The sequence below is a fragment of the Saccopteryx bilineata genome, chromosome 3, assembly GCF_036850765.1.
Source record: "Saccopteryx bilineata isolate mSacBil1 chromosome 3, mSacBil1_pri_phased_curated, whole genome shotgun sequence".
In the NCBI taxonomy this organism is placed as follows: Eukaryota; Metazoa; Chordata; class Mammalia; order Chiroptera; family Emballonuridae; genus Saccopteryx; species Saccopteryx bilineata.
Genome location: NC_089492.1, coordinates 250,276,240 through 250,295,692, shown reverse-complemented (window position 1 = coordinate 250,295,692; position 19,453 = coordinate 250,276,240). Strand labels below are relative to the sequence as shown.

Sequence of the window (19,453 nt, the reverse complement as noted above, 5' to 3'; positions counted from 1 at the left end):
CTTTTGTACCATATAGTTATAGGAGGTGTTACCATTAGGGGCAATGGTGTGAAGGGTCTATGGGACCTTTCTGTACAACTTTTTGCAACTTCCCATGAAATGGTCATGTTGAAGCCCTCGTGAAGTAGATATAAGGTGGCAATCCAGACAGAAAGAACTCTGTGTATAAAAGCAAACAAATATAGAAATCTAGATAGTAAAAATGGAATAGATTTCATTCTTTCAAATAAACCACTCAAAATCTTGTAGTTTTGCTTGCTCTAAAACTTAAGAATATTAATAATTCAGTATTAGTGAACATAACAAGTAAATGGTTTTTACTATTTTAAAATTTCTTTATCTTCTTTTCTTTTTATTTATTTATTGATTTTAGAGAGAAAGGAAGAGGGAGAGAGAAAGACAGGAACATAATCTGTTCCTGTATGTGCCCTGCCCGGGGATCGAACTGGCAACCTCTGTGCTTCGGGACAGTGCTCTAACCAACTGAGCTATTCAGCTAGGGCAAAACGTGTTATAATGTACATAATTTTCTGGGTAATTTGCCACATAAATATTTTTGATATATTAATACACAAAAATTCAGGTACTTAGAATTCAGCCTTTTAATACTCCATTTTCAAGAGAGCTGAAGCACCAGAAGAGGAACTAGCCCCTACAGACTTTGAATTCTTCTACCACAACCACCAACACTACCCTTTTAGTTGGACCAGCAAGCCCTAAGGCTAAAGTACCAAATGAATACAATCCGAAGAGCCTATGCTTTTATACACATATTGACACAATGTGAATGGCTTGCAGGGAAGGAGACTAAAACTTTCTGGTAGACTTGTGATGTCTGAAAGACTTGAGTAATTCACAAAAGAAAGGAAAACAGGGTAGAAACAAACAGTAAACAGAAGAACACAGAATAAAAAGAAAAAAAAAGGAGCAATAGTAACCAACAACCATCTAACCTGACAAAGGAAAGAGCAAACAGAAGCTATCTGAGAGTCAAGAGAAACTTAATAATAAAGAAACTTTAGAAAGGAAAACAACTCTGAAGTTGGATAGAGAGGGTGGAGAAAAGCAAGTCATCTGAGCAGTGCTGGACTTTAGAGCTGGTGGGGAGGGGCTCAGGGAAACACAAGTAGACATCTGGACAGATTCCTTAGAGAATGCGCAGTATTAACCCTCCTCTTTGTTATTCATAATTCATTTAATAATTCAAGAAACATGTACTGAATGCCTTCTAGGAACAGTACAACAGGTTTAGGTGTCTGGGGTTGCAAACATCATGTAGGGTTTCTGCCCTCACAACAGATTATATTCTAGTAAAAATTGCAATGCTTCATTCTGCAAAGATGCTAACATTTGTTTGATCCTTAACCATTATAAATTGATATCACAGCAGACAAAGATCTGGGAATGCTCTAAGTGCAGTGTTCTATGAAAAGCTTTCAAAATCTGGATCTAAGAATACATATGCTTTGGAGATTATCAGAAATGAAAGATTACAGGGACTTTAAGTAGACAAAAGAATTTCAAAATATGGTATAGTTGCACAGTACTGAAAAACTGGGTGTAAAGAGACCGTACCAGCAACTCAAACCAATAATGGACTAGCTTTTGTGAAACCCACTTCAATCTGATCAAAAATCTAAGTGGCAGAGGCCCTGGCTGGTTGGCTCAGTGGTAGAGCGTTGGCCTGGCGTGCGGAGGTCCCGGGTTCGATTCCCGGCCAGGGCACACAGGAGAAGGGCCCATCTGCTTCTCCACCCCTCCCCCTCTCCTTCCTCTCTGTCTCTCTCTTCCCCTCCCGCAGCCGAGGCTCCACTGGAGCAATGATGGCCCGGGCGCTAGGGATGGCTCCTTGGCCTCTGCCCCAGGCACTAGAGTGGCTCTGGTCGCAAAAGAGCGACGTGCCGGGGTGCATCCCGGTCGGGAGCATGCGGGAGTCTGACTGTCTCTCCCCGTTTCCAGCTTCAGAAAAATACAAAAAAAAAAAAAAAAAAAAAAATCTAAGTGGCAGAGTAACAAAGAATAAATACAAAGAGTAATTTGGTCTCTCATCAGAAAAGAGTGAGTCTTAACATGGGCCATTCAAGCCAGCCCTAAATAAACAGAAACATTATCTTCTTTTTTGAGAGAGAAAGAGAGAGAGAGAGAGAGAGAGAGAGAGATGAGAAGCATCAACTCATAGTTGCGGCACCTTAGTTGTTCATTGATTGCTTTCTCATATGTGCCTTGACTGGGGGAGCTCCAACCAAGCCAGTGACCCTCTGCTAAAGCCAGTGACCTTGGGCCCAAGCCAGCACCTTTTAGGCTCAAACTAGCAATCGTGGGGTCATGTCTATGATCCCACACTCAAGCTGGTGAGACCCACCCATGCTCACGCCAGCAAGCTCAGGGTTTTGAACCTGGGTCCTCAGCATCCCAGGCCAACACTCTATCCACTACGTCACTACCTGGTCAGGCTATTTTTTAACTTTCTAAAGAGAGGCAACAGGGCAGGAAGCTCAGAGAACGTCTCAACACCCAAGCAATTTTTCAACATTTTATAAATTCAGTGCCTCCACTCCTTAAAATTACTTGATGGTTAATATTTCTAAATGCAGATATAGTACAAAAAATTATCACTAATTTGGACACATGGAGTATTTTTAAACTAGTTCTAGAAATTAACTCAGTAAATTTACAGTTTGCAGAATATGTTTTTTCTTCTACTTAGCCTCAAGAAAACTATAATTGGTTCATAAAAATATTCAATCTTTAAATATTTTAAATATTTATTAAACATGTGTAAGTATACAAGTTGTATCAATTATACACTATTTTAAAAAACAGAATACTGGCCTTGGCCGGTTGGCTCAGTGGTAGAGCGTCGGCCTGGCGTGCAGGAGTCCCAGGTTCAATTCCCGGCCAGGGAACACAGGAGAAGCGCCCATCTGCTTTCCACCCCTCCCCCTCTCCTTCCTCACTGTCTCTCTCTTCCCCTCCCACAGCCAAGGCTCCACTGGAGCAAAGTTGGCCGGGGCACTGAGGATGGCTCCATGGCCTCTGCCTCAGGCGCTAGAATGGCTCTGGTTGCAACAGAGCAACGCCCCAGATGGGCAGAGCATCGCCCTCTGGTGGGCATGCCGGGTGGATCCCGGTCGGGTGCATGCGGGAGTCTGACTGCTTCCCTGTTTCCAACTTTGGAAAAAAAAAAAAAGGAATGCCTTGTAAAGTTTTAATTATAACAGTTTTTCTGATGAGGTTATAGGAAAGTAAAGGTTGTCCACCTTAATCTAAGAACACTGGAACTGCCTGACCAGGCGGTGACGCCTGGATAGAGCATCGGACTGGGATATGGAGGACCCAGGTTCGAGACCTCAAGCTCACCAGCTTGAGCACAGGCTCATCTGGTTTGAGCAAAAGCTCACCAGCTTAGACTCAAGGTCTCTGGCTTGAGCAAGGGGTTGCTCAGTCTGCTGTAGCCCCATGGTCAAGATACATATGAGAAAACAATCAAGGAACAACTAAAGTGTCACAACGAAAAACTAATGATTGATGCTTCTCATCTCTCTCCGTTCCTGTCTGTCTGTCCCTATCTATCCCTCTCTCTGACTCTCTCTCAGTCTCTGTAAAAAAAAAAGAAGAAGAACACTGGAACTGGTAAAATTCCTGTATTAAAATAAGGAAGAAATTAGTAGTAATAAGTTATGAGTCTGATCAGGCAGTAGCACAGTGGATAGAGCATCGGACTGGGATGCGGAGGAACCCAGGTTCGAGACCCCGAGGTCGCCAGCTTGAGCGCAGGCTCATCTGGCTTGAGCAAAAAGCACACCAGCTTGGACCCAAGGTTGCTGGCTCGAGCAAGGGGTCACTTGGTCTGCTGAAGGCCCGTGGTCAAGGCACATATGAGAGGGCAAACAATGAACAACTAAGGTGTTGCAATGAGAAACTGATGATTGATGCTTCTCATCTCTCTCCATTCCTGTCTGTCTGTCCCTATCTATCCCTCTCTCTGACTCTCTCTGTCCCTGTAAAAAAAAAAAAAAAAAAGTTGTAAGAGTATAAATGAAAATATCTGCCAAGCCCAGAGACAAATCAGGACATTTCAAGCAAGTCTGGCTCAAAGTACAGTCAATAGAGTTAAGTTTTTGAGAACCAGATGGTCCAGGATCCACCCTCCAAATCTTACAAGGTCCTGCATAACAGTGTGCCAGAAAAGAAAACAAAAAACAGAAACATAGAACAGAATGTAAGAACAGACTAAGAATGAAAGCATCCCACCCAGCAAAGGATGAAAACTGTAACCAAACGGAAATCATCCAATCTTCAAGCTCACAACTTTTAATGTCAATTTCCTATACTAAGTGAACTTTACAAATTATAAATGGCCTTTGCAGCCAAATTAAATATACTCAACTTAGTTCCTTCACAACAGTATTTTAGACATTACTGCTCCTACCTGAGAAAATTACTGCTATCTGCTTTGCCACTCAAGATCTTATAAATAAAAACTAAATAAAACCACTCATTTAATTTCAAAACTTAATAGTATCAGAGAAAAACAGTTCAATCATGTCACACCATCTATCACTCTACAAAAAGGAATTTGGCGAACAGTGTATCAAAACTTATTTGCAACAGATTAATTATAATTGATATATAAATTATCTGTATATACAAGGGCTAAAGTAACCTAAAAACATCAATTCAATGCAGATAAAGACATGTAAAGATGCTAATATCACATAGGAAAACACCAATACTAATAAATTAAAGAAAACAATACAAAATTATATGTGTGTGTGAGAAAGTTTATAGCCACGTCTAAAAAGAAATGTAAAGCAAAAAAAAAAAGAGTAAGAAACCTAAAATTTAAAGAATGGGTGAGTAGAGATCATGCTTTTTCTTGCTATATTTCTGCACATTCAAGTTTTCTTTAATGAGTAAAAAAAATTGGAAATAAAAGAATTTAAAATAATAGTTATATGAGTTCTGCATATAAGTATCAATACTAGTAATAGCACTTCTATATACTGAATGTCTCCTACATTCCAACAATGTATAGGCATCATACACAAGGAAAAAGAAGTTCAGAGAGTTTAAATAACTTGCCGTAGTCACTCAGAGAGAGTACAAGTGACAGAAAGAGAATTCAAATCTAGGTTTGTTTTATAAGTCTAATGTTCTTCCCACTACATAAAACTTCTCTCAGTATTTCTGAAATAGCAATCTTGATACTATGAATATTTTATATGCTACTTTAGAGTCACAGATCCTTTAATACCTACCCTTCAACCTTCTTCCTAACATCCTCTAGGTCAGCGGTTCTCAACCTGTGGGTCACGACCGCAGCGGGGTCGAATGACCAAAACACAGGGGTCGCCTAAAGCCATCGGAAAACCAAAACACAGGGGTCGCGACCCACAGGTTGAGAACCCGCTGCTCTAGGTTAAAAAGTCTTACTTTATTACAAAGACAAGAAAAAGTAGAGAATAAATCATAAGAAAATGGTATTATATCCCCCAATACACCAAAATACAATTTGACTTGAATCAAATGTTCCTATAGTTTTGTGTTGTCCTTTTCAGTATTTTTTTTTTAAGAGAGAGGAGGGGAGATAGTGAGATAGACTCCCACATGTGCCCTGACCGGGATCCACCCGGCAAACCCCAACCTACGGCCAATACATACTCGAATCAACCAAGCTACTTATAGCACCTGAGGCTGACATGCTTGGACCAACCAAACTATCCACAGTGCCAGGCGCCCACGATCAAACCAATCAAACCACTGGCTGCAGGAAGAGAAGAGGGAGAAAGGGGGAAAGGGAAAGGGGAGAAGTAGATGGTCATTTCTCCTATGTGCCCTGACCAGGAATTGAACTCAGGACATCCATACACCAGGTGACACTCTATCCATTGAACCAATGGCCGGGGCCCTTTTTAGTACAATTTAAAATGTCATCACAGTATCAATCTTGGAAACCATAAAACGATGAAAAATATTAAAAACTAAATTGCCATAAGAAGTTCCATCATAATCACAGGCTGTTGTTCCACAGCACTCCAGGGCCTGACTTCTACCATCCTTCATCACAGTATTATTACAGTCTAGAGTCAGTGTTTATCTCCCTAAAAGACTAAATGGTATCTCAGTGCATGAGTCTATTCTTTCTATATGACCAAGACCTAACACAGTGGTAACACACAGGAGGCATTCAGTAAATATTTTCTGAAATAAAAGAGAATCAACCAGCAATAATGGAAACACCTTTAATGTATACAAGTTATCATACTTTAAAGTAAATGCATAATGATGGTATACCTGTGTTTTACCTATAGTATAAAAGATGAAATAAATCCTTAGTCTCAGTGATCTATGAAAATTCTAATTAAGTGCAACATTTCAAAGAAATTAACAGCCTTACAAATAGCTAAAATCCACCAATTATAAATATTTTTCTACTGGTGGTAGTCATCATTAATAGCTGCTACCATTTAAACCAATCCCAAACATTTATACCCATTATCTCACATAATCTTCACAACAAATTCTACAGGTTCATTTCCCATTTTACAGGTTAAAAGAAAACAAAAAACAGAGTCTAAGAAACTTGTCACAATCAAACAAAGGAACTAAATCTAAGACATTCTGACTACAAAACCCAAGATCTCCCTTTATTTCATCCTCTCAACACTGTTCATTTCTGAAGCATCAGAAATCCTTAGACCTATTGGATCTAGGTTTCATTTAATAGAATAACTTGTTCCTTAGGGATTTTTTTCTCTGCTACATAGTATCATCTTTAGCAATAGAATATTGAAGAAACTTCAGGTCCAAGTTAACATATTAGAGTATCAGTTTGAAAGTAAATATTGGCATGATGTACACTAACTTCGACAGACTCAGGTTTTCATTAGTTGACTTGAGGGTGGTGAACACACAATGCAATATACAGATGGTGTATTCCAGAATTGTGCACCTGAAACATGTATAATTTTATTAACCAGTGTCATCCCAATAAATTCAATTAAAAAATAAAGTTAAAGAACACTGAATAAAAAACAACTTAAGCCCTGGCCGGTTGGCTCAGCGGTAGAGCGTCGGCCTAGCGTGCGGAGGACCCGGGTTCGATTCCCGGCCAGGGCACACAGGAGAAGCGCCCATTTGCTTCTCCACCCCTCCGCCGCGCTTTCCTCTCTGTCTCTCTCTTCCCCTCCCGCAGCCAAGGTTCCATTGGAGCAAAGATGGCCCGGGTGCTGGGGATGGCTCTGTGGCCTCTGCCTCAGGCGCTAGAGTGGCTCTGGTCGCAACATGGCGACGCCCAGGATGGGCAGAGCATCGCCCCCTGGTGGGCAGAGCGTCGCCCCTGGTGGGCGTGCCGGGTGGATCCCGGTCGGGCGCATGCGGGAGTCTGTCTGACTGTCTCTCCCTGTTTCCAGCTTCAGAAAAATGGAAAAAAAACACAAACAAAAACAACTTAAGATATCATGTCAACAGAATAAAAACAAATACATTATCAGCCCAGTAGATGCTTAACAACCCCCCTCAAAAGAAAGAAATTCCTAGAAGTTGCAAAATGTAAAACTATCTTCTAGCACGTTTACAAAATCCTTCTACTATAATTTGGTATAACAACAACTTTCCAGAGATGTGTGGTTTATGCAATAAGTTGATTTTCACATAGTAAGAAATTGTAGCCAAGAACGTATGTTCAGTTATAACCAAGGGATGGCATATAATTTGTTCTACCAGAACTACTTTGCCCTTAAAAATACTCATTCACCTGACCTGTGGTGGTGCAGTGGATAAAGCATTAACTTGGAATGTGGTTCAAACCCCGGGGCTTGCCCGGTCAAGGCACAATGAGAAGCAACTATGACAACTTGATGCTTCCTGCTTCTCTCTCTCCCCACTGTCTCTAAAATAAATAAATAAAATCTTTAAAAAAAATAAAGACTCATTCACCTGACCAGGTGGTGGCGTAGTGGATAAAGCGTCGGACTGGGATGTGGAGGACCCAGGTTCGAGACCCTGAGGTCGCCAGCTTGAATGCAGGCTCATCTGGTTTGAGCAAAGCTCACCAGCTTGGACCCAAGGTCGCTGGCTCGAGCAAGGGGTTGCTTCGGTCTGCTGAAGGCTCGCAGTCAAAGCACATATGAGAAAGCAATCAATGAACAACTAAGGTGTTGCAACAAAAAACTAATAATTGATGCTTCTCATCTCTCTCCATTCCTGTCTGTCTGTCCCTATCTATCCCTCTCTCTGACTCTCTGTAAAAAAATAATAATAATAAAGACTCATTCAATTTATGAGTTGTTTACACTACCTGGGTTATAATCCTTGGTCTACTACATATATACTTAGCAACAGCTTGGCTTTGAACAAATTAAAATTACTTCACCTCTGTGCTAAGTCTTCTCTTTCTATAAAACAAGAGTAATAGGATGATCCGTTTATCAGGTTGTAAGGATTACTGAAAAGTTCATCAGGTTGTGAGGCTTACTGAAAGCGGTGCCTGACACATCATAAATGCTCAATGAGTATTGATTATTGTTATTACCCCAATATTGACCTCTTCTCTTTCTCCCCCCTCACACATTAACATGGCACACACACACAAACCCCACTCTCTGAATAATTTGTTACTTTTAATAACAATAGAGGAACCTGACCAGGCGATGGCCCAGTGGATAGAGCGTCAGACTGGAACACAGAGGACCCAGGTTCGAGACCCCAAGGTCGCCAGCTTGAGCGTGGGCTCATCTGGTTTGAGCAAAGCTCACCAGCTTGGACCCAAGTCATTGGCTTAAGCAAAGGGTCACTTGGTCTGCTGTAGCCCCCCCCCCCCATCAAGGCACATATGAGAAAGCAATCAATGGACAACTAAGGTGTCGCAACGAAGAATTGATGTTTATCATCTCTCTCCCTTCCTGTCTGTCTGTCCCTATCTGTCCCTCTCTCTGCCACAAAAAGAAAGAAAGAAACAAACAAACAAACAAACAAACAATAGAGGAATGTAATATTATGTGAATCTTCATTTTCATCCCTAAATTTGTTTGAAATATTGTCAGTGACTATTTACAGGAAGCAGTATAGCAAATGAGTTTGAGAATAGATGTGCCTGGTTCAAATCTCAGATCTACCACTTACAACACAACCCTGAGTAAGTAATACAGGAGTTAACTTCTACTTGTAGTTAGGCTGAAAGATTAAATGAAATGATATACATAAACTACCTCAAGTACCTACTGCTTATCAGTAGTTTATAAAACATCAGTCGTCTTCCCTCTCAACAGTGGCATAAGAATGTTAGCCTTCCAGGATCTCTGCATTAATATTTAGCCCACTAGATAGAATTGTCCCATAACTAAAATAAGACCACTAAGGCAGAGAAATCACACATAAAATTAAGTTCACAGTTTCTAGTTGCCTCACCATTAAGTATTTTAATCTCAATATCTATGCACAATTAATCATTCATGGCTCATGGCAGGTTTAGGAGTAAAAATATGAAGATAAACTATTCCCCCTGTCCCTATCCTCTGTATCTCATATAAGGCTTAATGGATCACTAAGTTTAAAAAGTATATTAAACCAGTGGTTCTAAATTAGGGGCAGTTTCATCCCTCAGGAACATTGGCAGTATCTGGAGATATTTCTGATTGTCCCAACTGGAGAGAGTGCTACTAGCCTCGTGGATAAAGATGCCGGAAAACACTCCACAATGCACAAGACAGCCCCTACACCAAATAATTATCTGGCCCAAAATATCAATAGTGCCAAGGTTGAGAAACCAAAATCTAAAAATACGCAAAGTATTATGATACTGAAGTTCCCCCCAGAGAGTACATATCTTCTTGTCCCAGTGTTCTTGGCCAAATTTGTATTTTTATTGAAAACATAACAAGAAATATGAAGTTTGATTAATTCAGATGGGAAATTCTGGTACCATTAAAATTCCCATAACAGCCCTGGCCAGAGAGAGCTCAACTGGTTTGAGCATCGCCTCGAAGCACAGAGGTTGTGATTCAATCCTCAGTCAGGGCACATACAAGAACAGATCAATGTTCCTCTCTCTCGCTCTCCCCTACCTCTCTCTCTAAAATCAACCAAATAAACATTAAAAAAAAATTCCCATTATAAAATCCCCAATCTAAAGGGGAAGAAAGTAAGGCTAACTTTTCTCTGTATATTTGTACCACATAAAAAGAAGTTATTAGCCTGACCAGGCAGTGGCACAGTGGATAGAGCATCGGACTGGGATGCGGATGACCCAGGTTCAAGACCCTGAGGTCGCCAGCTTGAGCGTGGGCTCATCTGGTTTGAGCAAAGCTCACCAGCTTGGACCCAAGATCACTGGCTTGAGCAAGGGGTTACTCGATCTGTTGAAGACCCGCGGTCAAGGCACATATAAGACGAGATCGGGCGCGTTCAGGGTGGTATGTCCATAGGAAGGCACATATAAGAAAGCAATCAATGAACAACTAAGGTGTCGGAAAGCGCAACGAAAAAATAATGATTGATGCTTCTCATCTCTCCATTCCTGTCTGTCTGTCCCTGCTATCGCTCTCTCTGACTCTGTCTCTGTAAAAAAAAAAAAAAAAAAGAGCCACAAAACAATATGCAGCTTACACAAAAGAAAAATAAAGATATATATACAGTATATATAAATATATGTACATACAAATATATATGTATTTGCATATACATCACAGACTATTACTGGAAATACAGACAAGAAAGATGGCATCTAAGAAGAAGACTGAAGGCCCAAAATAGTAGGGGAGACTTTCACTTGTATTATCTGAATTTATTTATTTATTTATTTTTTGTATTTTTCTGAAATTGGAAACGGGGAGGCAGTCAGACAGACTCCCGCATGCGCCCGACTGGGATCCACCCAGCATGCCCACCAGGGGACGATGCTCTACCCATCTGAGGCATTGCTCTGTTGCAACCAGAGCCATTCTTTTGCCTGAGGCAGAGGCCATAGAGCCATCCTCAGTGCTGGGGCCAACTTTGCTCCAATGGAGCCTTGGCTGCAGGAGGGGAAGAGAGAGACAGAGAGGAAGGAGAGTGGGAGGGGTGGAGAAGCAGATGGGCGCTTCTCCTGTGTACCCTGGCCGGGAATCGAACCCAGGTCTCCTGCACACCAGGCCGACGCTCTACTACTGAGCCATCCGGCCAGGGCTGATTTTTTTTTTTTTTTTTTTTTTTTAGGGTAAGAGGAGAGATAGTGAGGCAGACATCTGCATGCACCCAACCAGATCCACCTGGCAACCCCGTCTTGGGCAGATAGATGCTGGAGTACTGAGCTATTTTTAACACCTGAGGCAGGTGCTTGGACCAAATGAGCTATCCTGAGCACCCAGGCTTCTCTCAGACCAACAGAGCCACTGGTTGTGGGATGGAAAGAGGAAGAGAAGGAGGGGGGGAGAAGCAGATCGTCACTTCTCCTGTGTGCCTTGACCAGGAATCAAACCCAAGACATCCATACACCAGGCCTATGATCTATCCACTGAGCCACCAGCCAGGGCCTCATTTGATTTTTTGTTTTGTTTTGTTTTGTTTTATTGTTTTATTTTTTTGTATTTTTCTGAAGCTGGAAACGGGGAGAGACAGTCAGACAGACTCCCGCATGTGCCCGACCGGGATCCACCCGGCATGCCCAACAGGGGGCGATGCTCTGCCCACCAGGGGGCGATGCTCTGCCCCGCCGGGGCATCGCTCTGTTGCGACCAGAGCCACTCTAGCGCCTGGGGCAGAGGCCAAGGAGTCATCCCCAGCGCCCAGGCCATCTTTGCTCCAATGGAGCCTCGCTGCGGGAGGAGAAGAGAGAGACAGAGAGGAAGGAGAGGGGGAGGGGTGGAGAAGCAGATGGGCGCTTTTCCTGTGTGCCCTGGCCGGGAATCGAACCAGGGACTTCCGCACGCCAGGCCGACGCTCTACCACTGTGATTTTTTTTTTAACATGGGTGAGTACTGGCACTTTTATTTGCTTGACTGTAAAATTTAAACAAGTCACAAATTCTGAGCCTCAGTAGTCTCCAATTTGAAATAATGATAATAATAGCCTAGGTCATTGGTTATTATGAGATCAAATGAATGAGCATAAAATGCTCTGTAAATTATAAAGCAAAACACGAAATTATAAATTAGTCCACTGAATTCTCCAAACCAATAATAATAATAATTATTATCATTCTTCTGACCAATTTTTCTAAACCCAAAGATGGGAATGTTTAAGATGAAACGTGACTGTAGATGCAACTTTAGAACACAGATTTTTTTACTTTATGTATAGTTACTGACTTCAACTTTAAAAAGTAAATTTTCAAAAACTTGTCACAAAAATGCTAAATTGGCTGATTACAGAAGAATACAGGCTTCCTTTTGAAAAGAAGGTAAATAAATGCTAAAACCATGCTATTACAAAATCTCGTGTTTTCTTCTTCCAGTCTTTTTTCTGTGCATGCTTAACTGGATTCGATCATATGTCTAAAAAAAATGTTTTCACTCTACTGTAATACAGCATTCAAATTAAAACATTACTAGATCTTCTAAAGATTTTATTCGTTGATTTTACAGAAAGAGAAGAGAGATGGGCTGCTTCACTTTTTTTGTTCTTTGCTTATCGTTATGTGCCTTGACTGGGCAAGTCCAAGGCTTCAAACCAGCGACTTCAGCATTCTAGGTTGGATGCTTTATCCACTGTGCTAACACAGGCCAGGCACAACATTCCTCAGATTACTACAAGCTTCTAATGAACATAATTTTTAATTAGGCACAATATTATATCTTCTTTTTTCTTTCTTTCTTTTTCTGAAGTTGGAAACAGGGAGGCAGTCAGACAGACTCCCGCATGTGCCCGACCGGGATCTGCCCGACTGGGATCCACCCGGCATGCCCACCAGGGGGCGATGCTCCGCCCATCTGGGGCGTTGCTCTGTTGCAACCAGAGCCATTCTTTTGCCTGAGGCAGAGGCCATAGAGCCATCCTCAGTGCTGGGGCCAACTTTGCTCCAATGGAGCCTTGGCTGCAGGAGGGGAAGAGAGAGACAGAGAGGAAGGAGAGGGGGAGGGGTGGAAAGCAGATGGGCGCTTCTCCTGTGTGCCCTGGCCAGGAATCGAACCCGGGACCCCTGCACGACAGGCCGACACTCCACCACTGAGCCAACCAGCCAGGGCCAATATTATATCCTCTTGATGAGACTTCAACCACTTTAAAATGAAATTCCATGCTGCGGGTTTGCCTCATGAACTCTGCTTGTATTAACTTTTCATTTATTTCTCCAAGTAACCAGATTATCTGTCTTTCTCTCTCGGTTCCAGTCCCCTACCCAACTCCAAGCCATTTTCCTGCTTTGGGTTTCCCAGAGTTCCAAATCTGCTAAGTCCAAAACTCATAAAACAAAAACAACACATAAAGTGTAAATTCCTCAAAAAGAAAATACAACACCTTAGATTGGGTCCTAAATGACCATGCATTTGTAAGAGATCAGAACTATGATTTGTTGCTAAATAAAGATATTCAATCTCTATTACATATTTATCTGTTATCATCATTCTGTCTGCAAAGAGAGTGAAAACAAAGGAACAGACTCTTAGGTTATTATTCCTGGGAAACTTGCTATTGTGAACAAACTCAACTGTTCATAATTAATTTTAACTTTGACAACTCCTCCCAAATGCTGAACATTCCAAGCCATTTTTGAGAACGGTTAGATATCACTCAAGGAAGAACTGATTTCCTGTGAATACTAAGATTGTCATGTTCATACTCTGCCCTGTATTTATTGTCATAAGTGTTTAAAAAGCCTATTAAGGTGATACATTTATTAACACAACTCTATAATATTTTAAAAATAGAAACTGAAAATAAATACCAGAAACTGAAATTAGAAGGAAAAGTATTCTTATAGTATTTATTGTTTTAGCCTATATAATAAGATTATTTTAAGTCTCAGTCTAAGAACTTTATTTAAAAAATAATCCTTGCTAAATTAAAACAGCTTCACTATAAAACTGAACTGCTAGATTACTTAAAATATTCATATCATGCCATAGTTCAATAAAATAAAATCTTTAATCATCATCAAGAGCACTACCATGCACCCACAACAGTACTGTCAAAGATACCATGAAAAACACTGGAGAGCCCTGGCCAGATAGCTCCGTTGGGGAGAGCATCCTCCTAAAAATGCAGAGGTTGCCAATTTGATCCCCGGTCAGGGCACATACAAGAACAGATTCTTGTTTCTGTCTCTCTTTCTCTACCTCCCCTTCCTCTCTCATTAAAATCAATAAATAAAAATTCTTAAAAAAGAAAAAAAACACTGGAGATTCAGAATGCACAAGTCATGGCTTCTGTCCTCAAGTTTACTACCTAAACTAGGACAGCAGGGCATGTACTAAAAAAAAGAATAAAAAATACAAGGGAGCATTGGATATGCCAACCATCTAGTACATGAAAAGTACAGTGATAAACAGCTTTTGGAGTCCTACAGATCTTGGTTCAAATTTTAGATCTACCAGTCCTGGCCGGTTGGCTCAGCAGTAGAGCGTCGGCCTGGTGTGCGGAGGACCCGGGTTCGATTCCCGGCTAGGGCACACAGGAGAAGCGCCCATTTGCTTCTCCACCCCTCCGCCGCGCCTTCCTCTCTGGCTCTCTCTTCCCCTCCCGCAGCCAAGGCTCCATTGGAGCAAAGCTGGCCCGGGCGCTGGGGATGGCTCTGTGGCCTCTGCCTCAGGTGCTAGAGTGGTTCTGGTCGCAACATGGCGACGCCCAGGATGGGCAGAGCATCGCCCCCTGGTGGGCAGAGCTTCGCCCCTGGTGGGTGTGCCAGGTGGATCCCAGTCGGGCGCATGTGGGAGTCTGTCTGACTGTCTCTCCCTGTTTCCAGTTTCAGAAAAATGCAAAAAAAAAAAAAATTTAGATCTACCACTTACTAGTTTATGTAAATTACTTCCTTCCTTTGTAAAATGTTAGATTAAGTGAAGTAAAATTCCTGGCATACAGTAACACGCAAAGGGAGGCTAATAATACTGTTATTATTAGGAACATGGGCTTGAGGAATAAATGGGCAACTGGAAAATATTTCAAAGTAGTAACATCTTTTTAAAAATTTATTTACCATAGCACTGTTTCAAAAGGAAAAATACACCCCCCATGTTTATGGCAGCATTGTTCACAATAGTGAAGATCTGGGCACAGCCCAAGTGTCCATCAGTGGACGAGTGGATTAAAAAGCTTTGGTACATATATACTATGGAATACTACTCAGCCATAAGAAATGATGACATTGGATCATTTACAACAACATAGATGGACCTTGATAACATTATACTGAGCGAAATAAGTAAATCAGAAAAAACTAAGAACTATATGATTCCATACATAGGTGGGACATAAAAATGAGACTCAGAGACATGGACAAGAGTGTGGTAGTTGTGGGGGGGGGACCTGGAGGAGGTTGGGGGAGGGGAGGGGCACAAAGAAAACCAGTTTAGAAGGTGACGGAAGACAACTGGACTTTCGGTGATGGGAATGCAGCATAACCAAATGTCAAAATAACCTAGAGATGTTTTCTCTGAACATATGTACCCTGATCTATCAATGTCACCCCATTAAAATTAATAATAAAAAAATATAAAAAAATTTTTAAAAAGATTTAAAAAAATTTATTGATTGATTTTAGAGAGAGGAAGGGAGAGGAACAGACAGACAGAAACATCCATCTTTTCCTATATGTGCCCTAACCAGGAATCAAACCAGTAACATTCATATTTTGGGAAGATGCTCTAACCAACTGAGCTATCTGCCAGGACTAGAGTATTAATATATTTTTTGTAATCTATCACCATAAGCAAAAATCACAAGATCTTTCTCAAGTTCTACTACTTCTTATTGACAAGAAAATGATTGAACATCTAGTGAAAACAACTGAAATGAGAAAACACTAAGGCTAAAAGCACTGAGGTACCCTGGAAGAGTCATCACTAAATCTATAAATCATAGAATATAATCTATAAAAAAGAATGTTGGAAAAGTCCTTAGATCAGCTAATTCAAACTCCCCTACTAGCTCCAAATTTAGTCTCCAAGCTCCAAGACTGTTACCTATTTTGTTCATTTATATATCCTTAGTACCTACAATAATTCCTAGAATATAGTGACTGCTCAACAAATATTCTTTGAATAAATGTTAAAGTTAAGAAAATTGAGGCCTGGAGACTTAACTCAATGCCATATATTGCGTTAAAACTTGGCAGAGCTGAGACTGGAGCTAACATTTCATTACTCTAATAGTCTATCCTCTCTAGAAGCTGGAGTATGATAATTTGGATAATTTATTTTGGTGATTGGGGAGCTGGAGGGTTGGCTGACAGGAGAAGAGGAAGGAAAGAATAAATTAAAACATAAAACATTTTTTACATTTTCCCCCAACTGTGTTTTGCTTAACTGATTAAGGCAAAAATATATACTGTATATATGTAAATAGGGCAATCCTAGCACAGTGCCTACCACATGATAGGTATTTAATAAATATTTGTTGAATGAATGAAACACTCCAAAACCATTATCTTATGACCAGAGGTGGAAACTAACTTCAGCATCTGTCTAATCTTTGTAACTGTCATAGAGCCCTTCAGAATTTTCAGTCATACAGAAGATATTAATCACCTTCTTCCAGATGGGCTCCAAGGGAGGAGAGATGTATAGAAACACGTCCCTGCCCTTAAGGATCTCTTTTTCTTGAGTATATCTACATCTGTCTGTCTGTCTCTGTCTCTGTGTGTGTGTGTGGTGTGTGTGTTGTGTGTGTTGGGGGGTAAGGGGTTGATATAAACATATCAATAGTGAATATGAAACCAGGCTGAATTATCTGTTTACTGCCTCAAGCAGTTAAAAAATTAAATTTTTAAAAACACAAATTAGCACAATTTTATAGGAAAATTAAAATAAAAATAACAAGGAAGCACATTAGGGTATATTAACATTTGGGAAGATTCTTTTCATGTGCCTTTACAATATATCTTATTGCTTCTTAATCTCTTAAAATCAAAATATTTTAAATTGACTTATTTGCATTGTCAACATAAATGAACCATAAATGCATGTCTTCTCATATGTGAGACACTGAAGAACACTCCTAATTCAGTGTTGACTCTGTGTACATGTTAATATTTAAATATATAAACACCACAAGAACATATTTAAATTATTTACCTGTCTATAGAACTGACAGAACTTGAAGAAAACTTCCATAAATGAATGCTAGTAAATAGAAACTAAAAACATAAAGTAGCCACACAGCTAAGAAGTAAATCTATATGTCTTCAAGGGAACAAAATCTTCAAGAGGCGAAAAACTTCTGTCGGAATTGGCCAACAAAGCCAGAGAGCAACAGCCTGCCAACAGGACCTTATTTAATGCAAGCCACTAACTACTAGACTCATAAAAAGTGAACACCCATAAGTCAATATTGCCATTCCTCTAATTTGAGTTTCAGGAGGACCTTCCAAAAAGATTCACCACCAAGACTAAATCACCACATTCCACGGATTCCTCCCCATTACCTGCTTGTCAAAATAGGATAAGCAACACTAAACAAATCGGGAAATAAACAGACTTCACTTACGAGACTGGTAATTCCTGCAAGCTGAAGCTAGTTATTTTACTTGAGACACAAGTTATATATGGTTCCTGGGGAGAACATTTTTCACTGTCTATCCTAGAGTGCTAGGAGGAACATCCCCAAAGCCCTTTCATCGCAACACTGAAAACTTTCCGGCCCAAATGTATACCCTTTCTGTGTTAAAGCCTTATAAACACTGACAAATCCAGGCCAAGGAGACTAGAAGGTGGCAGAAAGATACCACAAGGCAGTCAGAAAGGCTGGCGTGAGCGCGGAGGGGCAAGTACCCGGCAGAGAGCTCTGGAGAGAGCAGACAGAGAAATTGAAACGGGTAAGTTTTGGTCAGAGGAGTGGGAAGGGACTGACAGGTGCACGTCACTTAATGATCCTGGACATCATGGGAAGATTATAACTGGCTTTCTTTATAAAGATAGAGGAACGAGGCTCCCAGAGTGAGTGATGTTGAGAGGTTTTCTGGGAAGGACGAGGACAGTGTTCTGAAGGAACCAGAAACTGAAGAGACAAGACCCTGAGAACCGGTTTTGGTGAAGATCCCCCCAGGATGAGTGACGCCTAGGGTCAGTTCCCTGCACCAAGACGGATGGAACCACCACACCTGCTAAAGGATGTTTTCCTGTTATCCGCTTGGAGAGCGATTAAGTGCAAGTTCACCGAGTAGAAATGGAAGCAGACTTCAGTAGGAAAGGACTAATTGGGGAAACCTGATCAGGAGGGAAGGAGGCTAGGTCCAGAAAGGGGCTAGCACGGGAAGTCCCTGGGTAGGATGACACTTATTTGGAATAGAAACTGACTGGAGGAAACTGCTGGGGAAGGGTGGGCTTTCGTTGGACTCCAGTGGGAACAGGCCGGTTCAGAGAGGAAAGACGCCTTGAGCGTCTGGCTCGGGAAGGTGACTCTGGCTGGGGAAGCGCTTCTCCAGGCCGAGGGCTGACCTGAGGGTGAGGCTCATCTGCAGAAGCTCAACAGGCGCTCACCTGGGACAGTCTGGCCTGGAAGCAGCAAACTTCCTGGGTGGCTGAGAGCTGAGCGGAGGGAGAGAGGCAGGCACCGGCAGAACGGGGCAAGGGCACGGCCAGCTCAGCCCGGACACCGAGGGGTAGGGAGTCGGGGCGCCGCGTGGGGCGGGGCCGGGGTGCCCACTGACCCGGCGGGACTGCGGCTGTCGCGGCGGAGCAGCCGGCTCGGGATGGCGCCCTCCCTCCGGCGCACACGCACACGCTCTCGCTCTTACTATCCGCCGCCCCGCCCGGGCCGAGAGAAACTGCCCGGGTCGGTGAACCAAGCAGGGCGATGGGGGAGGGGGCCGGCCGGGACACCGGCAGACCAAGCCCAGCGGATGGGCTGGCGGCGTTACCTGTGTCAGGGAGAGCTGGGCCGCCGCAGCCATGGTGTTTCCATCATGCACGGGAGAGGAAGGAAGGACGGGCGGACCGGGGCTCGGGGCGGGGAGGAGGCGGAGGGAGCGGCCGGAGGCGAGGCCCGTGCGGGCGGGCGCGCGGGCGGGCGTCTCCCCTAACTTCGACAACTTCCCTCCTCTCCCCGCCCCGCCCCTCCTGGCCCCGCCCGCCCCGCGCAGGCCGCGGCAGCACCCAAATTCTGGAGCCGGAGTTCGCGCCGCTGGATCGGAGCCTACCCCAGGAGCCACTTGGGAAAACCCGGCGCGGATATAAATTATTGAGGACAACGAGAACTCCAAATTGTCCTGTGAACTTCAGGCAGGTCTGCTTCTGTAAAATGGGAGAAAGTGTACCCAAAGTCCAGGTTACATATGAGGACTAAATAATATAATGATATAAAATAATAGCAGTACTTTATATAT

The 19,453-nt window shown here is 42.3% G+C and overlaps 1 protein-coding gene across 2 annotated transcripts in view; it reads right to left on the bottom strand.

The window, feature by feature from the left end:
• The window catches only part of EPS15 (epidermal growth factor receptor pathway substrate 15), a 133,628-nt gene extending 114,477 nt beyond the window's left edge, over positions 1–19,151 (bottom strand). For both annotated transcript variants that reach the window (XM_066269218.1, XM_066269219.1), the window contains exon 1: positions 18,989–19,151. In XM_066269218.1, coding sequence (XP_066125315.1) covers positions 18,989–19,021 — 33 coding nt within the window. In that variant the 5' untranslated portion in view covers positions 19,022–19,151. The remainder of the gene's footprint in view (positions 1–18,988) is intronic.
• Between the last annotated feature and the right edge of the window lie 302 nt (positions 19,152–19,453).